Raw genomic sequence first — 16,021 nt, 5'->3', positions numbered from 1 at the left:
ACTTACTGCCAGACATTAAGTACAGGCCATTTGGATCAACTGCTAAACTTGTAACAGCTTCTAGGTGGGCTACCATCGAGTGGATCAGTTTGCCTTTGGAAAAAGAGATTGTTATTCTTTAGTAATAGTTTACCTTATCCTGAATACAAGCCAGCTACCTCGTTGCACTGGCTTTGCCAGTCACCCCTCTTTGTGTAGTCTCTACATCAATAGCTTTTCCAACTGCTAAAACAACACGTGTCTCCCTCCCTGCTCTGGCCATGATGATTATGAGAAACAAAAGCTCAAATTTCAGCTTATATTTTTGTCTTTCACAATATGGAAGTCATTAATTTGTACACAAATATTCCTTTAAGCCATGTTCATTAACTAAAATTCAGATATTATTCATCACTGACTACATCCTTTAGCTATAGGCAAATTATATGTGTTGTGGAAGCAGAAGAAAATACTGAGACAAAGACAAAGTAACAGAGAGAAAACCTGGCCACAATTTTGGTGGAAACAGTATATAGAAAGAGATTAAAAATGTTAAATTATTCATCACTTGTAGCTAAGCAAAGTTAGCAAAAGTCAACACATTTACAAAGCCAGTAGCAGATACTCAGGTAAATATGGCTGCTAATACAGTGAGCTGTTCTCCCAACCAGCTCTTCATGCATTTCCTTTAGACTAGTGAAATATAAGCTAATAAAAATTGGGAAAGCCTCCACACCTCAGTGCAAATCAGTCAGGACCAAATAATCAGTATTATAATACAGAAAAAAATTAGTCCATGGAAAAACAAATAAAATAAATCAAATGACTCAGGGGTTTGCCATCTGCAACACTAAGGCTCTTCAAAAATCAAACAATTTTAAACAAAATATAATGATCATATGCCTCTACTTCCAGCAAGTTTCTACTTTTCCACAGTATATTCAAAACAAGAGATCATTTTATTGGTATCTGAATGAATTTTTCATTGTATTCCTAGTAATAACCTTGGCTCTAGGGCCAAAATATAACACCTGTTTACTATTAAATAAACCAAGATGATTCTATATGCTATCGTGAAGACTAGTTCTTAGCAGATTTAGATGAAGTAAAAAGAAACTGACCTGGGAGAGGATTTGTGTTTCAGTGCCTATTCGCTGACTATAAAGCCACTGACAGACACCAAAATTACAGCTGGGATTTTTTTTTTTTTGCTTTAACAATGATCAATTTAAATAAATTCTTACCTGTATTGTTATCGTAGAATTTGATATGCCTGTCTTCATGAGCAGTGATGCTGATGGGAAGAGTGGGATGACTGATGACTCTATTTATTTGGCAGGAAGAGCTGGCTGCTAAAAAGAAAAAATTAAAGAGCAATACAAATTTGTCAAAGCTACTACTTCTTCACACAAAAGAGAACAGAATATTCACCTAAGAGATTGGAAAAGTAAATGATATGACTTTAACGTGTCTTTAGTTCATTTATTCTGCAACTGTGTTGTTCATAATTGCGATGTTAGGAAATGAGAATCACCTGAGCAACACTCTACTGACAAATCTAGAAGTACCTGGGAATTAGAATTTCCTTTTCCACCACCTGCTATCAATGGATGCCAGCCCAGAGCCACTGACATTTCTCATTCTACAGTGTTCTATGATACTTCTGCTACTTTAATAAAATTCCATCATTACTTCATGTAGATAATTCCCAAATTTAAATCTCAGCTCATTCTAGATACAGAGCTCTTTATCACATGGTTATCATCTAAAGATAAACATGACAAAGAGAATTTTTAACTCTTTAATCTTCTCTTTCTCATAATAGAAATGGTCATTTGACAGTCTACCATGTTTGGAATCTGAAAATAGCATCCTACTAGTATTTTTTGCACACTATTTAATAGTGTTCAAAGAGATCTTAATTATACACACAATGAGACAGGCAGGCCACATGTCATTAGGTTCATAATACAGTGAATGAACCACGGTCCAGAAAACATCTGTGACTTCCCCCAAATCATGGCAACAAAGCTAGTACCTATTCTAATTTCTACCTCTATCCCAACCAGATGACTCATGCAAATCAGGCAACTGCCAAAATTGCTACTTAAACTATCACAAGTTCCTCCTGACAGCCTTTTATGAAATGGAAATCGATTATTAAGAACTTAAGTTTAGGACTTCCCTGGTGGCGCAGTGGTTAAGAACCTGCCTGCCAATGCAGGGGACACAGGTTCGAGCCCTGGTCTGGGAAGATCCCACATGCCGTGGAGCAACTAAGTCCGTGTGCCACAACTACCGAGTCCTGCACTCTAGAGCCCGTGAGCCACAACTACTGAGCCCATGTGCCACAACTACTGAAGCCCGTGTGCCCTAGAGCCTGTGCTCCACAACGAGAAGCCACCGCAATGAGAAGCCTGCGTGCCGCAATGAAGAGTAGCCCCCGCTCCACGCAACTAGAGAAAGCCCACGTACAGCAATGAAGACCCAACACAGCCAAAAATAATAAATAAAATAATTTATAAAAAAAAAAGAACTTAAGTTTAATTAGTGATTTTTGTTACAATACTTTTTACAAGAAAAAAAGGGAAAATCTACATAAAGATAACACTAATTTAAGATATGTCAAAGTTAAAAAATAATTATTATATCATGGTCTTGGGAGAAGGGATGTCCTTATAAAGTACATTATTGGGACAACTGGCAAATTTCAGTGTAAACAATAACAGCATGTGTCAATGTCAAATTTCCTGATTTTGATAATGTAATGTGCTGTCAGAGAATGTCCTTATTCTTAGGAATTACATGCTAAAGGATCTAGGGGTATAGGTACATAACATCTCTTAAATGGCTCAGAATTTTAAATTATACACATACACAGAGAATGATAAAGTAAATGTGACAAATATGGCAAAATGTTAAAAACTGGTGAATCTGGGTGAAGGTTAACCAAGAATTCTTGTAATGTTTTTGAAACTTTTCTTTAAATTTAAAATTATTTCAAAAATAAAGAGGTCCTAAAATTTTTTAAATCTTAGAATAGGTATCATGAAGTTACACTCATAATAGAAAATATAGTGATGCATAGCTAAAAATAGCTCCAATATTAGTCTACTCTATTGGATTTTCATGTGGTACCTAGAAATATGACATCTTAAAAGCTGAGGGTAGTCTTTTTCCAATGCTAATGGCAGGTGGCCACCCAGCCTGTTATCTAAGTGCACAACAAAAAGTCACTTGACCATGTGGAGTAAGCTCTGGGTCAGTTATATTCATTTTAAATGGTCCTAAACAAAGAATTTAGATTAAAAATTCAGCCTATGGGGGGCTTCCCTGGTGGCGCAGTGGTTGAGAATCTGCCTGCCAATGCAGGGGACACGGGTTCGAGCCCTGGTCTGGGAAGATCCCACATGCCACGGAGCAACTGGGCCCGTGAGCCACAATTACTGAGCCTGCGCGTCTGGAGCCTGTGCTCCGCAACAAGAGAGGCCGCGATGGTGAGAGGCCCGCGCACCGCGATGAGGAGTGGTCCCCACTTGCCGCAACTAGAGAAAGCCCTCGCACAGAAACGAAGACGCAACACAGTCATAAATAAATAAATAAATAAATAAATAAATAAATAAATAAATAAATAAATAAAAGAACGTGAATTTCTAAAAAAAAAAATTCAGCCTATGGATATTTTTTCCTCCAGAGATAACACACCACTGACCAATATCTGCTGTAAGGTCTAGCAGGAGAATAATAACAAAATACAAATACTTTAAGTAAAGTATCCGATATATTTTGGGAGAGAAGTTTCTGAGAATAGCTTCAATTACTTTGAGATCTAGAAAAGAAGCATGATAGAAATCAGGCAAAAGAAAGTTCTTATTTAGTAATACTTTTTAAGGAAATTTCTCCAGGTGATGGTAAATCAGACAAGTAAAAGTAAGCAAAATACAAAGAACACTAGAAATAAACTGAAGGCCTACTAGCCATCATTCTAACAATGAATCTAAAAGAATCCTCCAAATATTTATATTCAGCTTATGACCTAAAAATAGTTTACCTTTTCCATGGGTTCACAAGTACCCAATTACCTGCTTCAACTACCTTTGACTTAATCATAGTCAAATCATCACTGCCATTAATAAGAAGAAAGGTAATTTATTCTGATAACAACAAACATCTTCCATCCTTTTAAATTACACGAAATTCACTTTTACCTTAAAACATGTTTGGTCTGAACTTTAATTTAAAAAAACACCTGCTAAATTCCAGAATACAGTAACATAGTCAAATATAAACAGCTAAGAGAGTCACAGTAGAAAGAAATAAATTTGCTTTATATAACTCTAAAGTAATCAAACTGATAACTTAGGAAATGTCAGGACATATTATTATAACTCGAAATAGTTATCACTTATTCCAACAATGCTGCCTTTGCTCAAAACATTCTCGGCAGTCTTCTTCAGAAAATGCTTCTAGTATCACGCAAAAAGTCACATGACTTTACAGTTATACATCGTGAGGGAGAAACGGAATTGCCTAGTTTAGCTTATCCATCTCACTCACTGACTTGAGACCTTATTAATTTATAGCAGTTATTAAAATCAACATGTATGCTGAGGACGTTCAAAGAATTGACCATAATCTCTGAAGGTAATTTGAAAAATGTTCACATCCTTCTTAATTTCATATTGGCTTTTTATTTTATTACAGTAGCTTTAGGTCATATATCTAAGCATGATTTTAAATTTACAAAGAGAGGGCGGAGTCAAGACGGCATACTAGGAGGACGCGGAATTTGCGTCTCCTCACAACTAGGGCACCTACCAGGCACTGATGGGGGACCATGGACACCTGAGGGGACGGGAGGAACCCCCAGCGACCGGGTAGGATGTGGGGCGTGGGGGGAGTGAAGGGGGAGAAGTGGAGGCGGGACGGAACTGGCACCCCTGAGGGATGGATGGGGGAGGGGAAGGGATCCCATGCCGAAGGCAGAAATTGGGGAACCATTGGGAGGGCAGAGGATCTATACAGATTGCCAACAAACACATGACAAGATGCTCAACATCACTAATCATTAGAGAAATGCAAATCAAAACTACAATGAGGTATCACCTCACACTGGTCAGAACGGCCATCATCAAAAAATCTACAGACAATAAATGCTGGAGAGGGTGTGGAGGAAAGGGAACCCTCTTGCACTGTTGGTGGGAATGTAAATCGATACAGCCACTATGGAGAACAGTATGGAGGTTCCTTAAAAAACTAAAAATAGAACTACCATACGACCCAGCAATCCCACTACTGGGCATATACCCTGAGAAAACCATAATTCAAAAAGTGTCACATACCATAATGTTCATTGCAGCTCTATTTACAATAGCCAGGACATGGAAGCAACCTAAGTGTCCATGGACAGGTGAATGGAAAAAGAAGATGTGGCACATATATACAATGGAATATTACTCAGCCATAAAAAGAAACGAAATTGAGTTATTTGTAGTGAGGTGGATGGACCTAGAGTCTGTCATACAGAGTGAAGTAAGTCAGAAAGAGAAAAACAAATACTGTATGCTAACACATATATATGGTTTCTTAAAAAAAAAAACTGGTCATGAAGAACCTAGGGGCAGGACAGGAATAAAGACGCAGACCTACTAGAGAATGGACTTGAGGACACGGGGAGGGGGAAGGGTAAGCTGGGACAAAGTGAGAGAGTGGCATGGACACATATACACTACCAAATGTAAAACAGATAGCTAGTGGGAAGCAGCCGCATAGCACAGGGAGATCAGCTCGGTGCTTTGTGACCACCTAGAGGGGTGGGATCGGGAGGATGGGAGGGAGACACAAGAGGGAGGAGATATGGGGATGTATGTATACATATAGCTGATTCACTTTTTGATACAGCAGAATCTAACACACCATTGTAAAGCACTTACATTCTAATAAAGATGTTAAAAAAAATTTAAAAATACAAAAAAGAAGTTCATAGTCACTGAAAAAAAAAAAAACTTTATACAGATAATATTCCTCTGGGCTCAGCCCATAATACTGCATTTCCTGTTGCCATGACATCAGTGGTCACTATTACAATCCCCAGGATTCTGTGAAGTCGAGAGCGAGAGGGAGGGAGAGAGAGAGAGAGAGAGAGAGAGAGAGAGAGAGAGAGCGAGAGAGAGAGCGAGAGAGAGAGAGAGACAGAGAGAGACAGAGAGAGCCAGAGAGGACAGTAGTTTTTCTTTCTTATTTCCCTTCTTTTTCCAATTCTTTCCTTCTTCTATCTCAAAGAAACACCAAAAGAAAAGTGCAAGCCAAACAGGCAAGAAAGGCAGGGGAAATCTTTGCCTTTTCTCAATATGTTGGCTCCTAAGGATGCACCAGGCTCCTTGAAGATGTGCCCTGAGTCAAGCTATCTAGACCGGACACTCTTAGTTGCCTAAGCAGAACACCTGCTTCCCTGCTTCTTCCATAACACAACCCCAACTTGGTAAATGGAATAAATGTAGCCAGAGGGCTCAAAGGAAGCTGGTCCATCCCCAGCTCCTGGGGAGGATCACAATTCCAAGTCTCTGCCAAGGATGGTTTTTTATATATATGTGTATGTGTGTGTGTGTGTGTGTGTGTGTGTGTGTGTGTGTGTGGTCCCCCTTGCTGGTGATTGCTTCAGGACCTCAGGCTTGAGCCTATCATCACAGGGCTCTCTCCAATTGATCGTGACTATTCAAGGGTGGGCTGTGTCCCAAGATGTATCAGACAGACAGGAAGGGAAAACTTTAATCGTATGTTTTTCAGGGTGAGGTCGCCTCTCTTGTTGGAAATGAACAAGGGAGCAGGTTGTTCCAGGAATGCTGGCAGCCATGTTGTGACCACGGGGCAAGTTAGTCTGAGGAAAAAGCCAGCACATAAAGGAGGAAGGCAGCCAGATGAATCAGAGAAATGGAGCTGGAGCTCTGATTGTCTTGTGTCTAGAGGTCGGTGCTTAGCGATGACCTAGAGGGGTGGGATAGGGAGGGTGGGAGGGAGGCTCAAGAGGGAGGGGATATGAGGACACGGATATGCATATGGCTGATTCGCTTTGTTGTGCAAAAGAAACTAACACAGTATTGTGAAGAAATTATACTCCAATAAAGATTAAAAAAAAAGTATTTAGACATTTAAAAAAAATAAAAAATAAAAAAATAAAAATAAAATAAGCTACAAGGATATATTGTACAACATGAGGAATACAGCTAATATTTTATAATAACTATAAATGGAGTATAACCTTTAAAAATTGTGAATGACAATACTGTACACCTATAACATATAATATTGTACAGCAACTATTCTTTAAAAAAGTAAAATTATGAGAAATGAAAAACAGATTTATTTTATACAGGCCTATCTCATTTTATTGTGCTTTGCAGATATTGTGTTGTTTTACAAATTGAAGGTCTGTGGCAACCCTGTATTTAGCAAGTCTATTGGTTCCATTTTTTTCAATAGAATTTGTTCACTTCGTGTCCATGTCACAGTTTGGTAATTCTCGCAATATTTCAAACTTTTTCGTTATTAATATTTGTTATGGTGATCTGTGGTCCCTGATCTTTGATATTACTAATGTATTTGTTTTGGGGTGCCATGAACTGAACCCATATAAGACGGTGAACTTGATAAATGTTGTGTGTGTTCTGACTGCTCCACCGACCAGCTGTAACCCCATCTCTCTCCTTCTCCTTGGGACTTCCTAGTCTCTGAGGCACAATAATATTGAAATTAGGCCAATCAGTAACCCTACAATGACCAAGTGCTCAAATGAAAGGAAGAGTTGCACACTTCTCACTTTAAATTAAAAGCCAGAAATGGTTAAGCTTAGCGAGGAAGGCATGTGGAAAGGATAAGCCAAAAGCTAGGCCTCTTGCTCCAGTTAGCCAAAAGTTGTGAATGCAAAGGAAAAGTTCTTGAAGGAAACTGAAAGTGCTATTCCAGTGAACACATGAATGATAAGAAAGCAAAACAGTATGGAGAAAGTCTTAGTGGGCTGGATAGAAGATCAAACCAGCCACAACATTCCCTTAAGCCAAAGCCTAATCCAAAGCAAGGTCCTAACTCTCTTCAATTCTATGAAGGCTGAGAGAGGTTAGGAAGCTGCAGAAGAAAAGTTTGAAGCTAGCAGAGGTTGGTGCATGAGATTTAAGGAAAGAAGCACTGTCTCTGTAACATCAAAGTGCAAAGTGAAGCAGCAAGTGCTGATATAGAAGCTGCAGCAAGTTACTTAGAAGATCTAGCTAAGATAATGAATAAAGGTGGCTACACTAAACAACAGATTTTCAATGTAGATGAAACAGCCTTCTATTAGAAGAAGATGCCACCTAGGACTTTCATAGCTAGAGGGAAGTCATGCCTGGCTTCAAAGCCTCAAAGAACAGGCTGACTCTCTTGATAGGTGCTAATGCAGCTGGTGACTCGAAGGTGAAGCCAATGTTCATTTACCATTCTGAAGACCCTATGGCCCTTAAGAATTATGCTAAATCTACTCTGCCTGTGCTTTATAAAGGGGAAAACAAAGCCTGGATGACAGCATATCTGTTTACTACATGGTTTACTGAATATTACAAGCCCACTCTTGAGACCTACTGCTCAGAAAAAAAGATTCCTTTCAAAATATTACTGTTCACTGACAATGCACCTGGTCACCCAAGAGCTCTAATGAAGATGTACAATGAGATTCATGTTTTTTTTCATGCCTGCTAACACAACCTCCATTCCACAGCCCATGGATCAAGGAGTAATTTCGACTTTCAAGTCTTATTATTTAAGAAATACATTTCATAAGGCTACAGCTGCCATAGCTAGTGATTTCTCTGATGGATCTGGGCAAAGCCAATTGAAAACCTTCTGGAAAGGATTTACCATTCCAGATGCCATTAAGAACATTTGTGATTCATGGGAAGAGGTCAAAATGTTAGCATGAACAGGAGTTTGGAATAGGTTAGTTCCAACCCTCATGGATGACTCTGAGGGGTGCAAGACTTCAGTGAAGGAAGTAACTTCAGGTGTGGTGGAAATAGCACGAAAACTAGAACTAGAAGTGGAGCCTGAAGATGTGACTGAATTGCTGCAATCTCATGATAAAACTTGAATGGATGAGGAGTTGCTTCTTATGAATGAGCAAAGAAAGTGGTTTCTTGAGATAGAATCTACTCCTGGTGAGGCTGCTGTGAAGATCGTTGAAATGACAACAAAGGATTACGTAATTACAAAAATCCTGTTGATCAAACAGCGGCAGGGTTTGAGAGGATTGATTCCCATTTCAAGAGAAGTTCTACTGTGGGTAGAATGCTATCAAACATCAACGCATGCTACAGAGAAGTTGTTCGTGAAAGGAAGAGTCAGTCGATGCGGCAAACTTCACTGTTGTCTTATTTTAAGAAATTACCACAGTCACCCAACCTTCAGCAACCACCCGCTGATCAGTCAGCAGCCATCAACATCATGGCGAGACCCTCCCCCAGCAAAAAGATTATGACTCACTGAAGGCTCAGATGGTGGTTAGCATTTTTCAGCAATAAAGCACTTTTAAATTAAGATATGTACACACTTAACAGTCTGTAGTGCAGTGTAAACATAACTCTTATATGCACTGAGAAAGCAAAAACTTCATGTGACTCACTCTGTTGCAATATTTGCTTTATTTCGAAGGTCTGAAACTGAACCCGCAAAAACTCCAAGATATGCCTGTATTCAGAATAAATATTATTGTCTTCAAATAGAATTGAAAACTGAACATTTGGTATAAAATTAAACTTGACTTCTCTTTAGAATAGCTCAAATGCTACTTCAAACAGTATAGTTATACATGTGAATAAACTTAACCTAAAGACTTAAAATCAACTGTAAATCATTATATCCTTCTAATAACTGTGTTATATGATTTTGAGGCAGAATACTTTATAATGACAAGTGTTTTTCATAGTTGACTCTAGTAGTTATAATTCTGATAACGTTTAAAAAATTGATCCAAACACAGACTACTTAAAATTGGTATACATACTTGAATCTAGGTTGGATTCTAAAGTGAGAATGCGTTGTTGTGTTTCCATGTTAAAGATGCTTGTGTATCCTTTGCTGAATGATGCTACCATATGGCTCGGGTCACTGCTCACTAGATCCACAGAGGCAGGAATTCCCAATTCTAAGAGTCAGAACATATTCGAAGAGAATGTCAGTTAGAGGGTCTACTTCACAATGTGCTTAGAATATAGCAAAACAAACAGTGGTATAAGAAGTAAATAAGGCTCAATAGTAGAATAAGAATTAGCTCATAGTCATTCAGTGCAGACTGTTTCTTTCGTTACTTTTAGTCCTAGTCTATTTTATCATCCTTACTTGTTTATCACATCTTCTACCAGTCACTCACAGCTACTGTATTCATTGAATCCAAGCCTTTATTTAGAAATGAATGGAAAACATATGGACTACAAGTTTTTCTGCTTCCACCTCAAATCAACCTGGGGTTTAGAGGGGCATCACAGGAATTCTTCATTTTAAAAGCCCATCTCTTAATAGGAATTCTAACTCTCTAAAAGTATGGAGTTTAAGAAGTAAAAACTCAAACTGTTATTTACTGGTAGAGTTATGCAAATATCAAATGCAGGCAACTCATCAAAACCTAGGCACAAGTTATGGCAGCTCAAGAATAAAGAAGGTATTTTTATTTATCATCTAGAATAGGGTAAAACTTGGAACTTATTTATAAACATAAAAACATATAATTCTATGTATATGTGAATATAATCTGATTTTTAAAATCTGGTTCAAAATCTAAGTGAGCTAACAGTTCAAAAATGTGTATCTTCCAGAAGAAGGTACATTAATGGCCAATGAGCACACAAAAAAAGTGCTCAGAATAATTAGCCACCAAGGAAATACAAATTAAAATCACAATGAAATACTGCTACACACCCACCAAAATGGCTAAAATTAAATACACCCTCAACACCAAATGTTTGTAATTAAGGATGTAGAGCAACTGGAATTCTCACACATTGCAGTCAGTGGTGTAACATGGAACAACTACTTTCAAAGAAAGTTTGGCAATTTCACATAAAGTTAAACACACAATTCTAATTCTAAAGCCCAGAAATTCTATTTCCAGGTCTTTACCTGCCTGTGATTTAAAAAAAAAAAAAAAAAGTTCACAGCAGCTTTGTTCATAATAGGAAAAAATGGAAACAACCCAAATGTTCATCAAGAGGTAAATGATAAACACAGTGGTTTAAGGAAATACTACTAAACAATAAAAATAAATTATTAACACTTATTACCACATGGATGAATCACAAGAACACTACAGTGAGAGTAAAACGTCAGATACAAAAAGAGTGCACACTGTATGATTTCATTTATGTGAAGTTTTAGAATAGACAAAACTAATTTATAATGAAAGAAATCACAACAGTGGGTACCGCTGGTTAGGAATGGGGAAGGGGGATGACTGGGAAGAACACAAAGAAACTTTAGGGCAGTGAAGGAAATGTTCTATCTTGATAGGTGCAAGAGTTTTATGTATTTGTCAAACTCATGCAAATGCACCCTTAATATCTGTTTTTTACTGTATAGAAATTATATCTCAATTTTTAAAAATTCAAAAAAGGCATGCTATTTCACCAAATAGTATGCTTTTTAAACTTATACATACTAAGTTGGAAATTCAAGCAAATATATTTTTACTGCTTAAAAACAACCTTCAAGTTAAATTTAAACAGTAAGAGTTTGTAGAATCATTTATTTATTTGTTTCTTTTTAGAATAATTTTATAAAACACTCAGTAAAATAAGGGGAAAAAAGTATGTACCTTGATTATCATTAAATACACTCAGGGCTGGAGCAGCCTCCGTTGTATTCCATAAACGGAGAGTGCCATCTGCTGAACAGGACAACAAACGCTGGTGTGCTGCGCTGTAAGCCAAACCCCAGACTGCATCGGTGTGGCCTAGGAGAGGGCCTCTTAAAACAGAAGGATCTATAAGAACAGCAAGAATGCAGGGAAAAAAGCACAAATCATAAAGGTACTTAGATTCCAAAGGAAAGTAAAATATACAAAACAAAAAGTATAAAATACACCTCCTAGTTTCTATTTTTCTTCTGAAATGTGGCAAAAACAAGCTTGGAAACATGCAAATAAATGTAGGGTTTGAAAGGTCTAAATTAAAATTTTAAAGTACATATATTTCTCCTTAAAAAAATTACATATTTCCTTCTCCCTCCCTTTTTTCTTTCCATTTGTCTTGATTTTTCTAAAAAGCATGTTAACATAAACCATTTGAATTTAATCTACTTTCAGAGAAACCACAACTCACATTCCCCGAGGAAGTGAACAGAGACCCTTTCCCTCCTCTGATGTCCTTCAGCACTTTGGATACACTCTTTAGGCCATTTGTGCTATGAATGGCAGTCATTCTTGGGAGCAACAGGCCTCTGTCATCCTTAATGGACGTGAACTGAGACCTACAGGAATCCCCAAATGCTCAAACAGCAAGATGTGACACATGAATGATGTGCATGTGGGGGAGGGGCAAGGAGAAGGCGGGGGAGGGGGTTTGCTTAGCACTGTTTCCTGATAAAAGCCAAATTGGAAATTTTACTTGTTAACCCTCACAATGAGTCTATGAAGTGGTACTTTCAAGATGGCTCACAGATGTTAGATTTAAAATGTCAATGGTGTTATCTGTCCTATATCCTCTCTTAGTCATACCATAAAATATCTATTGAAGATATACTATGTATTAGGCCCTATGCTAGATGCAGGGGCCGTGCAGATGATTAAGACACAGTACCATCCTTGTCTTCAAAAGACAATGTGGTAAGTACAATAATAGTGACAGACACCAGTTACCATGGAGAGTGACTGGGAGGAATGAAAGCTTCTTGGAGAGAATGACACCTAGAGTACGGATGCTGGCCAGTCAAAGGACAGAGGGAAGGCATTCCTGGCAAAGGAGGCAGCTGCTACAAAATCACAGAAGGAAAAATAGCATGCTACGTGAGGAAATTTATAAGAAAGTCAGTATTACTGGACTGTGAAATTTGAGGCAAGAAGTGGAAGAGATGAGAGCGGCTAGTTTATGCTGGGATTCCTATGACGTATTAAAGAAATTATCCTGAAAGCAACAGGGAACCGCTGAAGGGTTTCCCAGGAGAAGCAGGGTGAAGTAAGTATTTAATACGGTAACTTTGGTTATAGTGTAGAAGACAGATTGGAAAGAATCAAGATGAAGGCCAGGGGACTGTTTCAGAAGACTGGGAGAGTGAAGATGAAGACCCAAGCGAGGACAGTGATAAAAGGGGCAGAGCAGGAGCAAATGCAAGAAATATTCAGGGGAGGTAATTAATAAGGTGTAGGTAGTAAAACGGTACAAGGAATCAAGCATAACTCTTAGGTTTCTAGTGTGGATAATTCTGGTAGTGCCACCAACTGATAAAGAATACATGGAAAGGGAATTCCCTGGCAGTCCAGTGGTCAGGACTCGGCGTTCTCACTTTGATCCCTGGTCGGGGAACTAAGATCCCGCAAGCCACGCGATGCCACCCCTGCCCTCCCAAAATATATATATATGGAAGAAGAAACAGTGCTTGTAGGGATTTATGTACAATGAGACAGCCACTTTGAGATGTTCTGTAGGTAGTCTGAAGCCTAAAGAAGAGACTTATGAGTCAATAGCATATAAAACCACAAAGTGGATTCAATCTACCAAAGAAGATGTGTGCAATGCAAAGAATGAGTTAGGGTCTGGCCTTGATAAATGTTAATATTTAAGGTGAGAAAAATAAAAGAAGTTTATGAGTGACAGGGAATAGAAACTGTCATAGAGTTATGTGTCAAAAAAGCCTATAGTGAACAGATTTCAAAAAGGACGGAGTGGTCCACAGTTTCAGATAGCCAGTATATCCAGTAAAATAAGGATTGTAAAATACCCCTTGGATCAGCCAAATTAGGTAGATACTGATATCTTGTTATGTTTAAGCGGAACAGCCAGAAGATGGAATGCAGAGGGATCATGCACAGGGAAAGGACATGGAATTAGTAACTAGTAATTGTGTTTCCTAGACAATATCACCAAAGAGACACAGGAATGAAAGAAATGAAGGAAAGAGAGACTAAACAAAAGCCAGAGAGGGAAATGGAGTCAGAAAAGGCTTCTCCTTGCCCAGGATGGGAGACACCTGAATTTACTTACATGCTGAGGGGATGGAAAGAGAACAAAGAGGGTAAAGCTTCAGATGAGAGCAAGAGAGCGCAAAAGAGAAAGAGTCAGCCAGAAACAGAGAAGAAGAATGATATTAGAATGAAGTCTCAAAGGAAACAAGAGAATGAGGTCAAGAGCAAAGGGGAAGGGTTGGCTTGGGACAGAATGAGGTCAACTGATATCTGGTACAGGGATAAAGTAAGTAAGGAAAAGCATGAAACAGATAAATCTGTAAGAGAATTGTGGAGGGAGAGGGGGTGTTACCCTTCACAAAATATATGTTAAATGCTTATTAAATAAATGTTAGAAGAAACTTTTGGTTACTGAATTTTTAATCTTTACTTAGGTTTATTAGTAAAATTAATTAAACAATAACAAAAATAAAATATGGTTTTATGACATATTTGACACTTCATACCATTCTAGAATTTAAGGAGAATTTTAAGACGAAACCAAAATAGTTCCTAAACAGTTTTTGCAAGGGAATTTATGATAACATCTAGTGATAGATTATAATACAGTTTTTTGTTTCATGGTGCTGTTCCCAAATCTAAAGGGCACTTCTTAATTTTTTAAAGCCTTTTAAATATTTTGGTGTCATACACTTTAAAAATCATTAGCCTCTATACCCTCCAATAATTGATCAAGAAGATGATGCCATCATTCATTTTCCTTCAAAGTTATTTGTCGAATAGTGACAAAATATGATTACAGATTAGTAATAATGTATCAAGTACTGTACAGATGCCTACAATGAAGAAAACAATTGTCAATCAAGCCAGCATTTCCAATCAGTAAGACTTCTGGGGGTGGGAACTGTTTTCTTGGGAAAAATACGTTATTTTCTCTTTTCTTTTAGCATTATGTGTATCAAATTGATTCCCAAATACAGGAGTCCTTTTTAACAAAATAAATATATGGTTCCCTTTTACCAATTTATTTTCAAAAATATCTCATTTTATCCTTATGTATGCTATGTAAAATGCATAAAAAGAAAATATTTTATTCTTTCATATCTTTGGGGAATCACATACCGTAAGAGTCATAGGGATCGATGTTGGGGTTGGTGGTGTTCCAGCCCTGGATCAGTCCGTCAGTCCCGCCACTATAGCACTGCTCACCATTGCTGCTCATTACCACACAAAGCACTGGACCTCTGGGAAGGAAAATCAATTTCTATTCTCAAAAATCTATCTGATAACAGGACTTGTTAAAAATAAGAATGCTTAATTATTCAAAAGGCTTTCTCTTTTTCTGCTTTGGATAACAAATAAAAAACTATCAAAGCATTATTCATTTTTCTTCCTCTGCTAAACCAGTGGTTGGTAAACTATGGCCTATGGGCCAAATCCAACCAGTGGACTGCTTTCGTACAGTCCTCAAGCATTTATGGTTTTTACATTTTTTAAAGGGTTGTAATACAAAACCAAACTAAAAACAAGAATGTACAACATTAAATATGCAGCCAGCAAAGCCTAAAAACATTTACTAACTGGCCCTTTATTTATAAAAAGTATGCCAAACTCTGTGCTAAATCAAGTGAACAGGTACATTCCTTAAACTTAAATGGAAACAGGAAAAGCGTGCAACATGTGATCACAATAAAAAAAGTCTCAGATATTTTTAAGGAAAAAAGATCAGGATTTCTCATAGTTAAACTTAATTGCCTCAACTTCATTTTAAGAGAGATATATACATCATCTACACATCATGCAAATAAAATCTAATTTCAGCAAGGATCCCTATTTGGTAGTGATAAACTTGTCTCTAGCATTATATTATTTGCCAGTTTCTTTTACATTTACAAAAAACACTACTAA

At 37.7% G+C, this 16,021-nt stretch overlaps 1 protein-coding gene across 4 annotated transcripts in view; it reads right to left on the bottom strand.

The window, feature by feature from the left end:
* The window catches only part of STRN (striatin), a 116,089-nt gene that overhangs the window by 13,159 nt on the left and 86,909 nt on the right, over positions 1-16,021 (bottom strand). For all 4 annotated transcript variants that reach the window (XM_082427696.1, XM_082427698.1, XM_082427699.1 and 1 more), the window contains 5 exons: positions 15,236-15,357; positions 11,810-11,977; positions 10,007-10,147; positions 1,224-1,331; positions 7-93 (listed from right to left, as the gene is read on the bottom strand). In XM_082427696.1, coding sequence (XP_082283822.1) covers positions 7-93; positions 1,224-1,331; positions 10,007-10,147; positions 11,810-11,977; positions 15,236-15,357 — 626 coding nt within the window. The remainder of the gene's footprint in view (positions 1-6; positions 94-1,223; positions 1,332-10,006; positions 10,148-11,809; positions 11,978-15,235; positions 15,358-16,021) is intronic.

This window comes from Balaenoptera physalus, assembly GCF_965194825.1.
Source record: "Balaenoptera physalus genome assembly, chromosome: 15".
Taxonomy (NCBI): Eukaryota; Metazoa; Chordata; class Mammalia; order Artiodactyla; family Balaenopteridae; genus Balaenoptera; species Balaenoptera physalus.
Note: the sequence above shows the minus strand (reverse complement) of the source record. Positions and strands in the feature narration are given on the sequence as shown.